This window comes from Amaranthus tricolor, chromosome 13 (genome assembly GCF_026212465.1).
Source record: "Amaranthus tricolor cultivar Red isolate AtriRed21 chromosome 13, ASM2621246v1, whole genome shotgun sequence".
Lineage (NCBI taxonomy): Eukaryota > Viridiplantae > Streptophyta > Magnoliopsida > Caryophyllales > Amaranthaceae > Amaranthus > Amaranthus tricolor.
Genome location: NC_080059.1, coordinates 5123203 through 5144479, shown reverse-complemented (window position 1 = coordinate 5144479; position 21277 = coordinate 5123203). Strand labels below are relative to the sequence as shown.

At 33.5% G+C, this 21277-nt stretch overlaps 2 protein-coding genes across 4 annotated transcripts; one reads left to right on the top strand and one right to left on the bottom strand.

Moving 5' to 3' along the window:
- Nucleotides 1-4951: 4951 nt before the first annotated feature.
- Nucleotides 4952-5728, bottom strand: LOC130798745 (uncharacterized). Its single transcript, XM_057661845.1, has 3 exons — nt 5684-5728; nt 5154-5583; nt 4952-4984 (listed from the first exon to the last, which is right to left on the bottom strand). Exons 1-3 carry the CDS (start codon nt 5726-5728, stop codon nt 4977-4979), a joined length of 483 nt encoding a protein of 160 aa, XP_057517828.1. The 3' UTR covers nt 4952-4976.
- A 1817-nt stretch (nt 5729-7545) lies between these two features.
- Nucleotides 7546-20428, top strand: LOC130797460 (uncharacterized). Of its 3 annotated transcripts, none has more exons than XM_057660047.1 (10): nt 7567-7759; nt 11366-11596; nt 11729-13501; nt 13571-14220; nt 14369-14514; nt 16186-17742; nt 18046-18094; nt 18178-18419; nt 18834-18941; nt 19504-20428. In XM_057660047.1, the coding sequence occupies exons 2-10, from the start codon at nt 11422-11424 to the stop codon at nt 19736-19738; spliced, it is 4935 nt and encodes a 1644-aa protein (XP_057516030.1). In that variant the 5' UTR covers nt 7567-7759; nt 11366-11421; the 3' UTR covers nt 19739-20428. The 3 variants fall into 3 exon arrangements, with proteins under 3 accessions (XP_057516028.1, XP_057516030.1, XP_057516029.1); XM_057660046.1 differs by adding an exon at nt 9076-9170 and having other exon boundaries at nt 11729-14220; XM_057660045.1 differs by having other exon boundaries at nt 7546-7759; nt 11729-14220.
- The last annotated feature ends 849 nt before the right edge of the window (nt 20429-21277 follow it).

The window sequence follows — 21277 nt, the reverse complement described above, 5'->3', positions numbered from 1 at the left end:
TATATATATATATATATATATATATATATATATATATATATATATATATATTGATTGATGATACTGATTATACTGATTATTGATATTGAATCCTCCCTCCGATCACCACGGCACTGACCTTCAAAGCTCCCCCCTTGGCCCTTCGGTTCGACTATATGTAAATTATACCGGCCATTCCTAAATATAGCCACCCCCACAGCCCTACTTAATATTGTTGGACTTAAAATTTATTTAACACACTTTTGTTCTCACTTAATAACATTTTTATCACTTAAAAAACATTAAATCAAAAGTTAAAGCGTAATTCCGAACATTTTTATCGCCACCCTATATATATTAAATTGCCAGTAGCGCCCCTACATAATATACGAACTCAAACACAGTAATCTCTCTTTAAAATTTCATTAAAAACGTTCTCTGAGTTTAAACAAGCTAAAAGTTGGAATCAATTTACAATGGCTAACCAAAGCGACTCTGAATCCGATTAGGTACGTACTCTAATCGATTCGAATTGTTGGTTTTTAAAAAAAATTTTAAATAAAAAATTGGAGTCGCAAAAAACGTGCGACTGGACCGCGATTTGGTCACTTGCGACTGAAATTTTTTTTAAAAAAAATTATATTTTTTTTATTTCTATTTTATTTAAATTATTTTTTATTTTCTTCTTATTTAATACACGTTGTATTAATTTATTTTATTTTATAATTCATATTATTATTATTTAAATTATTTAAATAATTTTTTATTTATTTTGTAAATCATATTATTATTATTTAAATTATTTATAATTTATAGTATTATTGTTTAATATATGTTGTATTAAATTATTTTATTTTATAATTTATATTATTATTATTTAAATTATTTTAAATAAATTTATTTTGTAATTTATATTATTATTATTTAAGTTATTTTATAATTTATATTTATTTTGTAATTTATATTATTATTATTTAATATACATTGTATTAAATTATTTTATTTTATAATTTATATTATTATTATTTAAATTATTTAAATAATTTTTTTTTATTTTGTAATTTATATTATTATTATTTAAATTATTTTATAAGTTATATTATTATTATTTAATATACTTTGTACTAAATTATTTTATTTAATAATTTATATTATTTTTATTTAAATTATTTAAATAATTTTTTTTTATAATTTATATTATTATTATTATTTAAATTATTTTATAATTTATGTATTATTATTTAATATACGTTGTAGTAAATTATTTTATTTTATAATTTATATTATTTTTATTTAAATTATTTAAATAATTTTTTATTTATTTTGTAATTTATATTATTACTCATTTGAATTATTTTATAATTTATATTATGATTAATTAAATTATTTAAATTATTTTATTTTTTAATTTAAATAATCTATAATTTATATTATTATTATTTTCTTATTATTTAATATCATTTTGTATTTTATTATTATTAGAATTATTTTATTTTATAAACATTTTAATTTAGTTGAAATTTTAATTATTAAAGTAAATTATTTTTTTTAATATTGAATATTATTTTATTAGCCTAATCTATGGTTTAATAATAAAAATAATATTTTAAAAAAAATTACAAAAAAAAAATTAATAAAAATAATAATAATAATAATAATAATAATAATAATAATAATAATAATAATAATAACAGTAATAAATATAATATTTTTTAAAAAATTACCTCTTTTATTTTTTTTTTTTAAATATTATTTAATTAAATTCGATTCAAAATTACCTCGTATCATTGCTTGCGATTTGAATTCCTTAGCTTTCGCTCCACAAATTTTATATTTTAATTTAGTGTTTTTAGAGTGATAAAGGTATTATTTAGTGAGGTTGGAATATATATAAGAAATTTTAAGTCTAGGGGCAATATCGTAAATTCATTAAAATAGGGGTGGCGATAAAATGAAAAAGGTGGCGATGTTTAAGAATTATGATTATATTTTCTCAAAAAATAAATCTTACCCAAATAATTCGAAACTGTTGTAAATATAGCTGTAATTTTGGGGTTTGTTAGTATGAAATTAAAATAGACCTAAATTTAACACAAAAACTTTGACAAAACAGTGTTATTATGAAACCGTCAATTTGGGTCGGTCCTAATTCGTGCATGTAACAGCATTACACACTTTTCTCTTTTTTTTTCATTTTCTGGGCTTTTTTTAATTTAAACCTTAAAGATATTAATTTCAACGTAAAGTAAAACTTAAACAGATCAATTAAAATAAAAAATTTCAATTTGATCTATAAGTGATGAATTTTGACATTAAATTGATCAATTTCTATCTAAATATGCAACTACTTTCATGATTTTAGTTTGTAGTTTGATAAAATGGTATTATTCTATCATTATTGATAAATTTCAAATAATAAATTAAAGGTCAATAAAACTATCAAAAATAGTGTTAAAACATTACACAATACAAGTACTCTTATTAAATACATACATAATGGTTTTAATGGAACATAAGAGTATTTGTACTCTTTAATCGCCAATCAATAATAGTGATTAGCCTATTATAAGATTCAGTAAGGGTTCCTACATAATTTTTGAGCTTCTCTCCCTTCAAACAAATAGTATGGAAAAGGAATAAAAACACACCTAAGACCATCATATAAGATTGAACACGAATAACTATCGAGGGAGGTTAAGCAATAAGCACACCTTTTGTGATTAGCCTTTCTTAAATGAAAACCTAAGCTTCTAGACTCTTAGTCATCGCACTATGACAAGAAAAATCTCATCATCAAGCCCTATTCACTCCCTACCACATGCTAATTGGCCATTAAGCCCCAACCCTAGAGACTAACTACTCATGAATATATACTCAAATCTATAGAGCTACGAAAAAATATTAAAAAAATAAGCAATGAAATAAAACACAAAAGCTGCAAAGAAAATAAATTAAGAACTTACGATCACTATGAGACGGGTGAAGAACCTCTTCATGAATAGAAACCCAAAATGCTTAGAATCTTAAAAACCTCTTCATGAATAGAAACCCAAAATGCTTAGAATCTTAAAGAAAACTCGAAATAAGTATCTGCAATAAAATCCTCACTATATCTATTATAACTAAAAGATGTAAAATTACAAAAGTAGTTCAAAAAATAACATTACGTTAACAATTTGTTGGTTATCGGTATAATTGGTGGAAATGATATTAAAACTTTAATGTAACTTAGCTAAAAAAACAACTTCACAAGGTTTATGGTCAAAGTTGTCCTACTATAATTATTATTTTTCTTTATAAAATTTACTTTTATTCATTACCTTCAGAAAGATGATCTTAAGCGACAGAAGAAAATTATGTAAAAAAGATATGTTTGAAATTTTATGAAAATAAACTAAAAACCATTTTCATTGCGACATTTAGGGGGTGTTTGGTATGGGAAGAGAAAATGTAAGGGAAAGGGAATTAATAAAGAGGGGTAAGGGTAAAGGTAAGGGTTATGGTTATATGTTGTTTGGAATAACAATGTAAGGGAAACACTTGTTTACGTTTCCCTTACTTATTGTTTGGTTTGTTACATAAGTTGATATTTTTTGTAATAATCTACAAAGGACATTTTGTCATTTTTGAACAAAAATTAACTTAAGCAAACATTAAACAAGATTTCTTTGATAAAACTCAACATAGTTCAAGCCTATAAGATAAAACATAGCAATTTGCAATACTATTATGCAAGTATTCAACTAATAATCTGCAAGCACATACTACAAGTTCAACCACTAATAACAACATCTCAACTCATGTCTTTTTAGAAGACCGCTTTCATTTTTTCTTAAGAAGATCGAGCACATATTGTTTCTTGAGGTTCGAATGAGCTTGATAAAAGATGCGAAGCTTGTGTTCTTTAGCAATGAGAATTGTAGCTACTTCTAAAGCTTCAGAGGGTGAGATGCTATCTAATTTCATAACCTCTTCCAAGACTTTATTCACTTTTTCATCCATTTTCTGCTCTCTCTCCTCGGCTTTGGCCCACGCATTAGCCATTGTGCCAAAATTAACATTAATATTATCAAAAATTTTCCCGAAATTACTTGTAGCTTCATGAAGAGAAGAAACCAAATTATCAACATCACTTTGAAGATTTTTCTTTCGTTTCAATTCCTTGAGCTTGGGTTCTTTTGAAGATGTTGAATTATCATTCTCTTGTTTAATCGAGCGCTTCTTGAATTGTATAGAGTGAGTAGTTGACCGACTTCTTGAATCAGCATCATCCTCCTCATCACTAGCTATGAAAATTGACTTCTTTGTAACTTCAACATCTATGCAATTGATTGCTTCCACAAAAGACTCACTTTGATCACCCGTGGTCTTATCTTTAGCATAAATCTCCTCAAGGATGTCATAGTGAGGAAAAGGTACCCCATACAATCCTTTAGCCTTCTTATGAACCTATTCCAAAACAAAAAATAAAATATTGAAGCAATCATGTGGACTGCTACAGTCCCTGCTCACAATCCTAACAGACCCTACTCTCATGTACATTGAATAAAGTCAAATCAACAAGAAACAAAAACATACGAGTAGACCTTTTGCACAATATTCACAAAGTAATGTATAAAAGATCCTAGAAATTTACCTTTGCCCATTCATCGAACACTGCTCTCTCTACTTGCAACATCTTCTTATCGACATCCCATCCAAATCCCAAAGTAGATAACATCTCAGCTAGTGCACTGTATTTCTCTGACCAATGTTTGATTCTTGATTCAATGTGCGAAAAAGCCTTCAAACCACAACTAGGAAGCTCACCATTAATCAACTCTTCCAACCTACTCATGTAACCATTTTTAAAACCGCCCTCACCTCTCCACTTAGGATCAGTAGACAATTGGTGTAAATACTTTATAAGCATCGAATCTTCTTGACATGTCCAAAAGCGCTTATTCTTGCCCCTCCCTCTACTACTTCCCTCCTGGCTAATGGTATTCACCTCCATTTCAAGTACCTGCAATATACATATAAACTAAAGTGAAATTATGTATATTTTGTCAATGCACAATAATTAGAAAGTATCAGAAACTAGAAATGTATGAATTTTGTTCTTAAAGAATCTATTGGTACGATTGTGTGGCAGACGTAGCATTCAAACAATTAAACAATCGTTTAGTACAAACCTTGTCTAACTCTTGCCCTCCAAGCATTAAACAAATCTTGAGCTAACGTATTTCTATAATTAGTCCATCGATCAGAAGTAGCTATTGTAGTAATGTATTCAACTTCATCATCAGAATCGTTATCGGAATTGTCATTACTCATATTCTCTTCTTTTACATCATCTGTGGGCATCACTTTCCTTATTAAATTATGAAGTAAACAACAAGCCATCACAATACGTCCTTGAGTTCGAATAGGGAAAAAGGAGGGGCTTCTAAGTATACTCCATCTCCCTTTAAGTAACCCAAAACATCTTTCAATTACATTTCTTGCTCGAGCATGCTTCATATTGTAATACTCTTCTGCAGTTTGTGGTTGTCTATCTGTCCATTCCTTAAGATGATATAGTTGCCCTCTATATGGAGCAAGAATATACTGAATCAATGAGATCTGACGAAAGCATAACATTCTCTGATCTTAATAGCATCATATTAAACGAGATAGAAGAGGGAGGGGGAGAAGGTCAAGCCACTTCCTAGCTGATCATAACATGATTGAAGTTGGAAGGAGCAGCAGATCCAAGTAAAAGAGACATTGCCTTTATCGATTAAATTCAGCCCTTTCAACTAAATTGAACAAAAATTGAAGAAAATCAAACACTTACATGAGCTGTGAAGACTGAAGAAAGAGAAGTTACTCTGCCACGGAAGACGTAGAAATGAAAAAAAAAGAAATTAGGGATTTAAATCTGAGAGTTCAGGAAGAGGAGAGGAAAAATTGAAGGTTTTATGGTCTGGAATTAGGTATACAAAATGGGCTGAAACAATGTTACCTCTCCATAATGAGCTGAAACATTTGAGGGGAATGGGTTACTTGTAGGAAATGGATTGGGTTTCTAATTTTTTATACCAAACAAATTGTAAGGGATTGGGTTAATCCATTCCATTACCAAACCCTTAAAAACCCATACCAAACACCCCCTTAATGTCAATAATTAAGTATCTCATGAAGGCATAATAACTACATTGATAGTGGAAGTTTGAGTAGATAAAGAAAAAATTACTAACTTTGAAATAAGAAGAAAATTAGGCTAAACTAAACACTAACCTAAACTAAACTAATAATGGAGATGAAGCCAATAAATCAGACAAAGCGGGATACAAAATTTAAGAATAAAGAGGGGTATATTTATTACTAAAACTTTTATCGCAACCTTAGTCAATGGAGAAGACAAAAATAAATCTGAATTCTTTAAAGTTCAAAATGATATTATTCAAGTAGGAAATAAGACCAAATGGAGTTAAAATGGGTAAGAGAAATGAAAACATATAAAGGTAAATGCATAGGAATTGAGGGGGGAAATTAAAAAAAGATAAAATGATATTTGGAGCAATAAATAGAGCTGCTCGACTGAACAACCCCACACTTGGGCGGTTGAGCAACTATAGGGTTGGCTTGATGATGCAAGTTGGGTTGTGCTAGTAGCAAGAAAATAGAGTGTTTGGATGGTTTGACCATTCAATTGACTGAAACAACTTAAGGCCCTAGTTAGCACATTAATCTTTTTGTCTTCTTCAAGAATGTTTGCTTGATCGGGCAAGTTGCTTAGCCCCGAGGCTTGGGCAAGATACTCTTTGACTTTTCCAACTATATACCTTTTTTTTTTGAATTTTATTCTATCATACTTTTTCTCTTGTTTGTGATTTTCAAACGGAGTTATAAACTTTTTTTCAATCTTCTAAGTTTTATAATTCATTCATACACTTGGTTGTTAAGTAGTACACCCCAAGTACTAAGAGTATATTGTGTTGTTTGTATCTCGTTGTGAATTTTCAAGTTCAAACCTAAGTACCTTTGTGGGGGAAATATCACAAAAGAAAAGTGCGTACACGCCTACAACAAGTATCAAGTTTTCGAGTAATGGTCTTCGTTGCACTTCCAATATTCTTTCAGTATAATTGTGTAGTTTGTTTTAGCTATCAATAAAGGGAAAATACCAATTCCTCCTAATTGTAATTTGTATTTCATTATTAGTACTTGTAATAAATCCACCATCCCCATCAAACATACCTTAAATGATTAAAAAAGTTAGATCAATTATTTTTAAAAAATAGAGTAAATATTATACTTAAAAAAATTATTCTGAATAGTCCAACTTATATTGATCATAATAACAATAATCCACAGTTTTTTATATAAAATAGATACTACTTTTCATAAATCTAAATTAACTTTATCCAAACAAACATTTTTTTTTATTTTTTAAATGTATTAATAAAGTTTAGATTTTCATGTTCCAAAAAAATTCATATAATATTATAATTCATACACATTTGAAAAAGATAAAAAAAAAGAGTTGAGCAAGCCAATAATAGTATATTAGACTATTAGGCAATCAGCTATGTTGAAGTGAGGGGTTCAGCTCCAATTTTTTCTTTATAATGGCAAACAAATCATAGGAGGCCAAATAAAAAAATAAAATAAAATTGGATTTTTTTTGTTAAAGAGTGTTTTGGTTTTGGTTTCTGAAGCGCAGAAAAGAGTACAGCAATGCAAAATACACCCTCATCCTCTCTTCTCTTCGACTGTCATCTCTTTCCTTTCGATCTCTCTGATTCTCTTTATGGTTAGTGATTTCTATCTTTATCTTTCCATTTTTAGTATACTTTTACTTTTTAGCTAAACTATTTAAAAAAATTTTCGATCATTTCTTTTGTTTCATTTGATCTTCTTAACGAATTTATGATTGCTGGAGTTTATATGTAGCTCGATTGCTAAGGAATTGTTGCATAATTTGTTAGATTTCAATTTATTAGGGTTTTCAATTTCATTTGTGCGTAACTAATTTTCCCCAAATTAGGGTTTTCTGCGAGCTTCAGGTTGATAAATAAATATTAATCCTTGTTCTGCATACTTTGTTGTATTATTGTCTAAATTCTGAAGAATGATGTGTGCTTAAAATCGTGGTTTTTAATGTTTGGCATCTCTGTAGTAATTTTGTTTTGATTTTAATGCACATGCTTGTATTTTGCTACTTACTGTTGAATTTTTGAATAAGGTGACAAACACTAGCTAAGGCATCAGAGCTTATGACAAGCATATTAGTTTAATGGTTTAATCAGCTCAGTGTTCTGCTATTGGAGTGAGTGAGAGTGCAGATGGTTGAGGGAGGGCAGTCAGTTATACTCTTGTAGTCTACTGATTTCCAGGAAATTATCTGTTACTACTTACTAGTGTCTATTTTGGCGATGTGTTACATGTATTGGTGCTATGTGTGAGTTGTTTTTTTTTATTATTTTATTATTTTTTTTGTATAGTACCTCTTGTAGCAGTATTGGTTGAGTTTTTGCGTTGTTTTCACTTGTAAGTAACTTATTGTTGATATTGTTTAATGCTGAGTTAATACCTTTTTTCTTGAGGGTGTATTGTAATGTTTAGCATTTTCTATGATTATGAGGTAGGGTGGATTTTTTTTATAAAATTTTACACTTTCCGGGAATCGTAATTGCATAAGCAAAGTTTTAATTGTGGGAAAGATGAGGATTCGAATTAAATACTATATGCTCTGTGGTGCTCTTTGCAAGGAATGTTTCAGGTTGTATTAAAGGATTTATTATAGTAGTACTAGTATAGAAATAGCTGTTGAAGAGGAAACTTTAGAACAAAATTTCTCATGTTAGGTGCAAGTAGAGTGTCCTTATTGGCATGTAAAAGCATTAGCATAGCAGCCTCAGATGCCCTTGAAGATACAATTTCCAAAAAAGTATTTTTGTTAGATTGCGTTGATTGTCATTAAAATTAATGTATTTTTCATGTGTATGGAGTTGTGAGTTACTATGTTTTTAGAATGGGATTAGGATTTTAGTTTATCGAGGTTGGTGCTTTTGTTGGGATGTGTGATTTTATAGTTCACTTACTCAGTTACTTTCTCCACCTTTGTAGTGGTAGCAACGACAATGGTGGCAAGTGGGTTCAACATTGGTTGTTGTAGGCTGGAGGGTGTACCTCATTGGTGGTCTCACAACAAGGGTAGAAAGGTGGGTATTAAGTTTGACTCTCTTCCTCTCCCTATGTGTGCAAGTCATGGGCAATTTGTAAATGCACTATCATTCTAGGTCCTTTTGCTTCCCTCACAAGTTGCAAGTTTTAGGGTTATGCCCATATAGAAGTTCAGACTTTTCATAGATCTTAGCATATTACAGTGTGATACTTCTCCTGTCCATAAATATACCTCTTTTAATAATTATCAACCTTCGAAACCCTCCAATTTAGAATGCGAACTATGAAGAGCTTGCAAGATTCAAGGAGAATACACTTTTATTTTACTAATTCAAGTTGTATGAGAATTTATTACACACTTCTTGGTTCACATTTATGGTATCAACTACGGTCAAGGTTTTTCTTTTTAATGGTTTTCTTTGTAGAAGTCTGCCCATAGTTGCTCCACATTTCGAATAGTAGTGGAGTAGGTATTGATTGATGAAATTAGGTGCATGATGATTATTTAATTATAGTTAGTTCTTAGCTTGAAGTCTTATGTTTTCAGAAAAGGAACTTCGTTTTAGCTTTGTATTTCAGGTTTTGTTTGGGGGTGTGTTGCTTGAGTTTGCCTATTTAGGCTCACATATTATTTATGATGTCCGATAACTTGTCGCGTTTACAATAACTGTTGAATTGTGGTGAAGTGTCCTTTGATTCCCCCGTTCAAAATGAGTGAAGGGTAGAGGCTTGAAAGGACTTTTGTTTTAAAAGGTTTAATTATATTCTTGATTATGAGTTGATTGGTAATATGAATTATATGGATCACTTCTTATCTCTGTGTTAGGGATAGGAAGTGGCTAGGATAATTATAATGCTAAGTTTTCAGTTGGAACTTAATGATCTTGGAAATTCTTGTGTACTTGCAATGTGTGCTCATTGAAGAACAAGTGTCTTCAAATTTCGATATGAAAAATTGTTGCAAGGAGCACGTTAATCCATTGATATCCTGCTCACAGTTTTTGGGGATTGTAACCAGGGTTTTTTCTTAATGCCTGATTATAAGTGCTTGTATCTTTGTTTACTTTAACTTGTTTTTAATATGTTAGTTTGGAACTTGTATAGCTTTATAATCAAAGTGGTGTCTTGTTTTAAATATCACTCTGTGAATCGGCTAGGCAAAGTTGGTTTGAAGTATAATTTTTACGTCTATGTTGGGGAATGTAAAGTGAAAACCCAAAGAGCTTTTTGATCACAATTTGAGTAATGATCCATAATGTAAATATGTGATGAGATGTACATGTAACTTATAAAGAATTATATTTTTCTGATAAGTTATAGATATTGCTTTTATAAGATACAAGGGTGTGCCATTACTGGACGCATGGCCTTGAAATGTTTTGGAATAATTAATTTATAGAATCAAGGGAAGGCAATTATCAGTTAGAAACTTGATTGCAACTATAAAAAGTCTTTAAAAAAAATTAAAAGCTTGGAAAGTGGACGCTATGCCTAAAGTTCTTTGTTGGTTTCTTTCTTTACAAGTAACCGCCAAATAGTAATTTATTATTTTCTATGGTGAAGGGTCTATACTAGCTTTCTGGATATGACATATGAGTGAGAATTGGAGAATCTATTTCTGCCTTCTTTGGAAAGAATATGATGAAGTATCTAAGTGTAAAATTGGAAAAGTGTTGTTTATAGTCCATAATCTATATTTATTTTCTCAGAAGCTTTAAACTACTAGAAAAAGGAATGCGAGTCCATCTTTACTTGATGCTACTAGACGATGAAATCATCTACGATTTCCTTATGGCTTTCAGTTCAAAATTGGTTTAAACATAGTAATATATACTTGCTTATGCCGATATTGAAGTAACTTCTTGAAGGTGGTCAGAGCTTTGTTCTTGATGTATGTAAAGTGAGATTAATCTTGCATATTAATCTTTCCTGGCCATGTGTTTTGTGTCAGCGATTGTGCAAGTGTCTTGCTAGTAGGCATGCATGTAACATGCATTTGGTAGTTTTTCTGTATTTGATATTAGATCATTTTGGTCTTATTGATGTACTCTAGCTCTAGTGATGGTTGTGGAATGAGATGTCAAGAGCTTTGAGGATGTGGATGTAGGGTCCTTATTTGAAATCACCTGAAAAGGAGTCTGTTTTGCGCACATGATTCTGCTTACTTTTGGCATTGAACTTTCATCAAATATTGAAATTGTGAATATTTGATCAGTTTTTGTATCTGTATCAGGTTGCTTTGTTTTGACATGTGTGTAAGCTTCTGAAGAATTACAGTAGGAATAATCTATGCCTGGAAACGAAGTTGGTGACAGGGTCCACAATTTCTTCGATCAAGGTAGCTTGTCACAGGACCAACATCATACACAAGTTGCGTCAAATTGGCCATTGTTTAATAACAATATATGGAGTGGAAGCGAGGCTGTAAATTCTGGTTCTGAGAATTACAGTGCACAACAATCAGGTAGCTAACATTTTGGTTTTGGTTTTCCTCTCTTTTTTCAAGGTTTGATGTTGCTTGATCTATTAGTTTATTTTGTATTTTTTTTTTCATTTAATTTTGTCGTACTCTTCTTGGTATGTATAAATGATGTAGACGTAGAGAGGGGTCAAGGCCATCAGTTCTCATTGGGTCCTCATGGGTTGAACTTCACTCGGCCAGGTTCAAGACCTGAATCTGTGAAAGGTTCATCACAGATTCAGCAGTTGAATATGAATGGATATATGCATCCATCTCAAGTTGGCCATCCAAGGCAGAATGAGGCTAATTTTCTGGGTGTGAACACAGAACCTGATCGACACAATATGATGACAAGGAATCCCTCAGTTCTTGAATCACATCAGAGGAGTGGTTCACATCAGTCTAACTCTGGAAGTTTTGGAGGCTCAGAGTCACCGATGAATTTCAATTTTCTTGGTGGCCAACAGCATATGAATGGCCAGCAAACAGAAATCCTGCAGTCATTATCTCGGCAACAGCCTGGTAATAATGATACCCAATTGCAGCAGCAACTCATGCTGAAACAGATGCAAGAGCTACAGAGGCATCATCAGCTTCAACAATCGGAAGCAATACAAAGAAGTGCAACAAACCATATTTCTCCCTTTATAAATCAGGCGGCAGGGCAGCATCAATCTGCTGTTAATGGCAATCCTATGCGCGATACATCTAACTATGCATGGCCCCCTCCAGTCATGCCTGGCAATTCTAACTGGCAGCAACGAGGTATGTCATCTTCTGTGCCAGGATATTCCAATGGATTTATGGTTACCCCAGATCATAGCCAAGGGATGCAATTTTTGGGTATGGTTCCTCAGCAAACTTCTCAGTCTTTGTATGGGGTTCCTGTTTCTGGTTCACGAAGTTCAAATGCATTCTATCAGAACAATACCGATAAATCTGGAATGCTTCAGGTTCCAACTCCCAGTACTTTTTCCGGAAATCAATATGGTTCACTTGCAGAGCAGATGAATGTGAAGGATGGAAATATGGTCTCCAGATATGGATCTGATGGAAAAATATCTTTTGAACAGGCTTCTAGTCAGCATATGGGACATGAGGTTAATTCGGGAGGCCTGACTCAGGTGCAGCAGAGGAATATGCCGATGTCTGAACGTGGTGGACAAGGATTTTCTGGGGTTTCAGACATGCTAACTGAAAAATCTGTAAATCAGTGTTCTTCGCAGACTATTGGTTTAGATCCAACTGAAGAAAAGATTTTGTTTGGCAATGACGATAATACTTCTATTTGGGACGCATTTGGTGAAGAATCACTTGCAGGTAGTGGGGATGCCACAGATCTCCTCAATGGCTTTTCTTCGGTACAAAGTGGGACCTGGAGTGCTCTGATGCAGTCTGCTGTTGGAGAAACCTCTAGTACTGATGTAGGGATGCAGGAAGAATGGAATGGTCTAGGCTCTCAGAACTCCAGATCACAATCTGGCAGTCAGCATCCTTCATTTACTCACGCTAATGAGAAATCACGACGGAATTTGGTTGACAGCTCCCAGAGAGGCTCACTGGGTTCCCAACCTGGCACCAGTAATGTGAGCACATATAATGCAAACACAAATCCTAATTATGTGAACAGTTCTGGGCAACAGCAGCCATTTCCAAATCAAAAGAAAGAATATCTACAAACAGAAAGTATGAATGCACATGAAGGAAGGAGATGGTTGGAAATTAGTCAGCAGAAGTCACATGCAGAGCAGAAGGGGGTGGTTGAAAATTCTAATACTTCTAGAGATTGCTCCAGGGCGGATGTTGGCTTTTGGAGCCATCAGCAGAATACATTTTTGCATAACAATGTTCAACAATCTAGTCGACCAAATGCTTCAAATTTCATTGGATCTGCGCCAGAAAATGGAGGTATATCCTCTAGCTACCAAAATAACTTGCTTGAGAAAGATCATAACATGCAGATATACATGGATACAGGTCCTGGTTCTGCTTCAAGGCTTGATCCTGTTCCAAATTCTACTATTAAAATGGATGGTGGATTTGTCAATCCAAAAGATGATACTGGTGCACCGGGTTTGAGCAACATGAAAGTCAACCTTGAATCTGGCCAAAAACTTCCTAATAGTTATCATCTTGATTTTTGGAAACCAGTTAATTCTGGAAAATCTGGATTGGAGGGTTCTGTAAGGGACCGTCATAATTTGAGTAAAGGACCTCCTATCTTGGAATCTTCAGATAATAGCCCTGATGGTGGAGCTGTTGAGATGCATGAGTCAGAAAATAGTGATAGAAGGGAGAGTTCCAGTGATAGCCACCGCAGCAGTTTTCCTCATAATGCCTCAGTTGGTGTTTCGAGAGAGAATATGTGGTCGAATTCTGCTGATCGACGTAGTTTTTCCGGAGGCAAAGAGAAGCCATCAGATCAGACTGGCAAAAGAGGACTGGTAGCCCGGAAATTCCAGTATCATCCCATGGGAGATGTGGATATGGATTTAGATTCTTCTCATCCAGAAAAACAAGTTTTGCTTTCACAGTCCATGGCTCAGCTCTCTGCAGGAATTAGAGGCCAAGAGTTGAACCCAAGATTTCATGGTTCATTGAACACTAACATCACTGATATGGAGAAGGTTAGAGATGGATTCCTTGTTTGCTAATTCCCCTCCCCTCATCTCTCTTTTTCTCCTTCTCTTGTATACATGCATATAGCCATCCGCTTAAGCATGTGTATAGTATGAATTTCAGTCAACATAGATGGTTTATTTTCTTCTGCTGCAGGGTCGGACATCTAATTTCCAAGGACCTGGTAATGCTTCTCGTGGAGTATCATCCGGTGGTTTTCATCCTGGCTTCTTGCCTAATATCTCTTCCCAATTTTTGAGATCCAGTGAAATTTCTTCTTCAAACCAACAAATACCTACTAGGTAATGTTTTGTGTGGAATTGTCATTTTCACATTATATATCTATATCCCCTATACCATAAGGGAAATCCTGGGGCCTTAAATTTATGTTGCTTCCTGATTTTCATGTTCATTTAACTTGAGATTGATTTCACCTCTCTTAGTTTTAATATTTTCATAAGGTATACATATATACTTACAGATGTTCTTTTGTATGTTGTTTTGATTGTGTACTTGATCACATTGATGATTGTTTGCATCTGTTTTTCTGTGTGTTAGGAATAGGTTTCCATTAGTTCTGCTTATCTTTTCGAGTACTTTAGGGTTGCCTTGATTTATGTTAACATGAGAATTAATGTCCTTGTATGTTCCAAATGGCCCATGTGTTATTTTTTTGGTTCTATCACTTTAGTCTTGCAGGTGTTCCAAAACATGAGGGATGCTTCTCACTGAAAGTGATACTTTTGCTTTATTTCAGTAGAGAGCTTGCCAAGTAGGAAAAAGTGGAACAAAAAGTAACACCTCAAATAGAAATGAAGTTTAATAGTAATAATCCAAACTTGTGTCAATCATCTCAAAATAAACGCAACTATCGTTTAACTTAAAATAATCCATACTATTATGATAACCTTCGTTTAATAATTCAGACTATGATATGGATCTTTTTGAGCTAACCAATAGTAGGGTTTATTTTGAGACGGTGGATAAAAGTTTGAATCATTACTATTTCTTGTCATATGCTATTACAAATCCCAATTCTTCATGTCATTTTTCCCTCTTGCACGTCATTTTTAGCCTACCTCTTCCTCTTATAAGATACACAAAACTGGTGTGTTTTTCTTGTTTTCTTTGACATGCCCAAACCAACATAAACAAATTTCTCTCATTTTGTGTTTAATATCTTTGACTCGAAGATGCAATTTTTTTGGAAAAGAAAAGAAAAGGAGGAACTAGAACTGTAGGAGTTTGTCCATGTTCATAAATTTTGAGCTGGAACTATCATGTTTTTGGGTCTTGAGTATAGGCTTTATTTTCTTCACACAGATCAATCACTTTTCAGAATTTGAATTTAAGAAAATTTGTTATCCTTGTGAGCTTTCTAGGAATTGTCTCTGAAAGTGTTTGGTTGGCTCTTGGCCATATGTATTTTCTCTTCCCATGGGACTTGCGACTTACATAAGAGACTGTTCACCTGGAAATCCGACTTCCTCCATTCATATTTTTAGTGCCAATTGTACTCTAATCCTCCCCTTCTGTTTATTATGTCCCAGTTCCGACCAAAAATGTACATAGTCTGCCAGGAAAGGTTGCACTTTTACTAATGGTACTACCTTTAGAGAACCTTGGTTTGTAGTCATGGAACCACTGTGTGATAATAAAGCCTTTCCTATGTTTTATAATATATAATCTAGAAGGCAATTGCCTATGGTGTGTTGTTGCGGTGAATTGCACAATCTAGTTAATAGATATGCAGATGTTGAGTGGAGTATTCGACTAATTCAAACCCAAACCGCACTCATAGTAAATCAAATTGAGTTGACATTTTAATTAAGGACATAAAAATTTTGAAAAGTACTGGAGCTGAAACGTCAAAACCAAAGCATGACTGATTGCCTGATTGAGCACCTCTTGGTATGCGTAGTGTTCCTGTTTCTTATTAATTTTAAATTTATGAATCTATATAAATTTTGCAGCCAGAATATGCTTGAGCTTCTTCACAAGGTTGATCAATCCAAGGAGCAAAGTTTATTGTCTGACATACCTAGCCAGGGTCAGTTTCCCACATCTCATGGTTTTAGCTTACAACTGGCTCCTCCTTCTCAGGCAATTGCATCTTCGAATCTTAATGATGCTTTTCAAAACTCCTCAAGAACTGTTGATTCCCCTAGTTCAGGTCATGTAGCTTCTGAAATGGGAGATAAAACACATACATGGTTGGCGTCTGTGTCATCTGCTCATTGTTTACCCTCTCCACTTCAACCAACTCCATTGGAATCTGGGAATGAATCTGGTGGGTTGGGAAACAAGGATGCTGATGTTGTAGTTCCTAACTTTAAAGAGAATCGTTCTGCTCGCTTATCATCTAGTTCCAGTTTGAGTAGCCCTCTTACAAATCAGCACTTGACTACTCCTGGTGGAAAGTTGCCAAGTGATCAATCTGCTACAGTGTCTTTTAATAGGCATGCTTACCATGACCAGCAATTAAGTGGAATGCAGCCTCAGGCTATAACTAATCACACTGCTGGTAATTCACACAATTTGTTGTCTGGGAGGGATATCAATCAACCGGGGATGAGTGCTTTGATGCGTCAAATGCCTGCCTCGCTTCATGCTGTTATGGCTGGGATGCCTAGGAAGGATAACCTGTCACCTCTAGGATCTAATCTTTGGACTTCTCAACAACAATTGTTAGGTTCCCCTGCTTTTAAAGCTCCTGAGATGATCAAGTCTCAGTTTCACTCACCTGATGCTTCGGAAACTTCTTTCACCCAACAGAAGAAAGATGAGCAAGATGTTCCCATAAGAGTTGATTCTTCAAGTTCTCTAGGTACTGGAGTTAGGGAGTCCCAAACAGCAGAAGCACCTTCCGTAAAGAAATCTGGTGTTTCTTTGGAAGAACCTTCTGTGAGGCGTCTACAGGATGTGTCTCCAAATAATAATGCTCATAACAGCTACTCTTTGCTGCATCAAATGCAAAATATGAGGAATATAGGTTCTGATCCAAGCCACCGGGAATCAAAGAGATTGAAGGGACATGATGATGGCCTTGATCCACAACTAGGCGATCAAAATACTTCTTTTCAGCTACCACATGAAAGTGTTCCTTCCCAGGATTCCCCCTCATTTGGTCGTAATGATCCTCAGAAATCTGTGACTGCTAATGTCACTTGTCGGTCTGAGAATACTGGCATTAGTCCACAGATGGCCCCATCCTGGTTTGAGCGTTATGGAACTTTCAAAAATGGCCAGTTGTTACCAGGGCATAATGTGCCAAGAATTCCTATGCTGAAGAATGTGGAACAGCAGTTTACTGCTGCTATGACAGAGGGTAGTCAAATTGTTAATACTTGTGAAGCTGCAAAATCACATATTCCAAGTGAGCATGTTTCTTCTCTACATGCATCTGTCACTCATGTCTGTGCTTCAAGTTTATTGTCTGCAAGGACCAAGAAGCGGAAGACCGCTACATCAGATCTTCTTCCATGGAATAAAGAAATAGGTCAGAGTCTCAAGAGGCTTCAAAACATGAGGTGGGTGCTGTTACTAATCCGTTGTTCATAAGGTTATAAAAATAGCATTTTTTTAGTTTGCCTGTCTTAGAAAATATTTCATTTTCTATGATAGCAAAAGTTTTCTGTCTTGGGCTGAAGTTTGTATCATGAATTTCATTTTTTTCTTGTCCTCAAAATAGCGTTTTTTTAACATATAATGTGTGAGCTTTATTACGTTGATACAGGAAGCTATTTGTGATGAAAACTTCTACAGCCCTTAGAATTTAAGTGTTTGATTTTTAAAGTATTATTCACTTGACATATGGTGAATCTTATTCGCAGTTCGGCAGAAGTAGACTGGGCTCATTCTTCCAATCGATTAATTGAAAAGGTGTGTAAATTAGTCTTGTACTTAATATTTTCTCTTGCATTTATCATTTTCACCAAGGAAGTGAAATCCTTATCCTGGTGCAGGTTGAAGATGATACTGACAACAATGAAGATCTATTGCCAACAATTAGACCAAAAAGAAGACTACTCTTAACAACTCAACTTATGCAGCAAGTGTTTCAACCCCCTTCAGCAACTGTTCTATCACTTGATGCAAGTTCCGACTATGAATACATTGTATACTCTCTTGCAAGATCTGTATTAGGTGATGCATGCAACCTAGTTTGTGGCGTGGATAGTAATTCAGCAGTTGAAAATGGAAATCCGTAAGCTCTACTTGTGAATTCTTTACTTTCCTAAATTTATATAGGGCCATAGATATATAGTTCTTAGGATTCAGATTAGAATGGACTATAATAAAATGACTCATTAAATCATGTGCACTTTTATTCATGTGAAGTTGCACATGCTATTTGCTACCAAGGGTCAATCAAGTACAACCTCTTTGTCAGTGATTAATTATCACTAATAAGGGTGTATACCCGATCCTTCCCTCCAAAACTCCACCATAGGTAGGAACCACTTAATGGCATTAGGCTACCTCCAAAACTCCACCTTAGATGGGAGCCACTTAATGACTTTGAGGCAATGATTTGTTGTATATTCTTTTACTAAAGCTGGTTCTTTAAATCATGCAAGTACACCAAATTTGACTTTTGCTACCATGATTATTCTTATAGCCTCTGTGGGAAGGTCAAATCTTCAGAAAGAATACAAGATCAATACTTCTCAAAAGCTGTGGAAGATTTTGTAACTAGGGAAAAGGAGCTGGAAAATAATTTATTAAGGTAATTTATTTTGTGATAATAGCGCTGGCATTGTAGTTTTGTGTTTTATACTGTAACTATTCTTTGGTGCTCTGTTGATAGCCTACTAATATTTTTTTCCACCTCAATTTGCTCCATGTGTGCTGTGGTGCAGAACAAGAGGTTTCCGTTAGAATGGTTATTCAGTTCATTGTTTTCTTTTGACCAAAATAATTCTTGTCCTGTTAATCTGTTTAGAACTAGCTTAATTTGATGTTTCCTGGGATGTACCTGAGAGTTGGGTTGTAATCTGTCTTTTGCGGTCTCTAATTTCCACAACAATTCCAGGCAAATTTAGTCTTCAATTGGCTAATCAGGCGTTAAATCTAACCTACTTGGTTATAATTAATTTTCTGATTATTTTAAATACAGAAAATCTAGTTTTTTGCATACCTTACTAATTTGACATGCCTACAGCCCATGTATGTCGGGGCATCTTTTTGATAGCATTGGAGCATATTTTTGTGTTGTGCCATACTCTTGGTGCTTTTATGTGGGCTATATGCTCATGGTTCATGACTGATGTTGATTTGCAACTACTCAGATTGGACAAGCGTGCATCAATTCTGGACTTCAGACTAGAATGCCAGGATCTAGAGAGGTTTTCTGTTATTAACCGTTTTGCAAGGTTTCATGGTCGAGGTCAAGCTGACGGGACCGAGAAATCATCATCCTCTGATGCAACTGCAACAGTTCTCAAACCTATTCCACAGAGATATGTTTCTGCTCATTCCATGCCTAGGAATGTTCCTGAGAGGGTACAATGTCTTTCGCTTTGATCATGATTGATAAATTGATTTTCCTTCTAAATGGGTCTATTGTCTTCACATCTCCCCTAATTTTGCATAAAAGTTCTATTTCCCGCACATGGCACTGCCCTGATGAAGATGGTGGAGAAGTCTATAGACAGTAAGATTGCCTCGGAAAATCGAGGCTGTTCTTATCAAATCTAAGGCAATTACGTTATTCTTGATAAAATTGAAGTCATTGTAAATCTTCTTTCAAATGGTAAAGCCGTAAAGGTTAAGTTGCTCCCGCCTATGTTGTAATACATTGGGAAAACGAAAGTCCATCGTTGTAGAAGTGGTTAAAAAGTAGAGTTTAAGGTTAGGAAATTGATATGTATGCTTGTTCGGGTGCCTCTCAAGTAAAATTCTTGGTCAGTTCACGGTGCTTGGATTTCGAGCCCTGAACTTGGGATTCATTTTCCTTTCCATTCCCCTCTCGTCCGATTTTTTTTCTTACTCGTATAAAATTTTTGCTAGTTCCTAGTTATGATGGATTAGACCCTGGTGATGGATGCTAAGATTTTGTTTATTGTAAAGAGTAAAGAAAAGACGCAATTTGGGAGGAATGGAGAAATGGATTAGTTCTACTGATTACTGAATACTGATGCTAACATTCATGCTACTGCTGTTGTATGTAAAGAATTTGAATTTGAATATGAATGTATCATTTCTCATTTCCAATCTATGCAAATTTCCATAGTCCCATTTTGGTACAAAATTTTTTCACACAATGTTATATGAGACAGTCTTACTAAAAGACCCGTACGCGTTTTATATATGGGTTAAATAGTTCAGGACTCGGGTGAGACATATTATGAGAATTTAGGTTCCTTGTTTGAGGTCGTCTTCACGAGAGTAACTAAAATCTCTTTACCCATTAAGATAGGAAATGATAAAATGAAAAATAACTTAAATGACATCAAATTTTTTTAAATTTTATTATAATGATTAGCATTGAGACATAATATACGTTGCAAACTTGCAATATAAACCACTGAATGAGTTTGCAATTTCAAAATATATTTGTATTAATTTTACGTTTCAAATTATCTATTCGCGTCCATATTGAATTGATTGCTTAATATATTATGTACTATTCTCATTCACAACCAAAAACATAAACTTTCTTGTCCGCATCAAAATTCATCATATTAACCAATTTTTCTCATCAAATCACCAAATAAGCTTAAATTATGTTAAAAATGGACATGCATAAACAAGAATAATTTTTTGAAAATCATGAGTTAATAGTGGTTAAAGTCTAGGCCTTTCGTTTAGTGACAAAGGTTCAATTTTCTTTTCTTATGAAATGGTCAATTTTTCAAGACTTACAAAAATGTAAAATTGTCGCTTTTTTTATAGAGTAATTTTTGTATGAGATTGTCTTATGGTGAGACAAATAAAAATGACTCTTTTAGATAACTAGAGTGAGTGTTTTAATATCCAAATGTCAATTTTAACATAAAATGACATGTTAAACATTATACAACGAAAAAATAATTACTTTTAAGTACAAAAACGAATATTCTA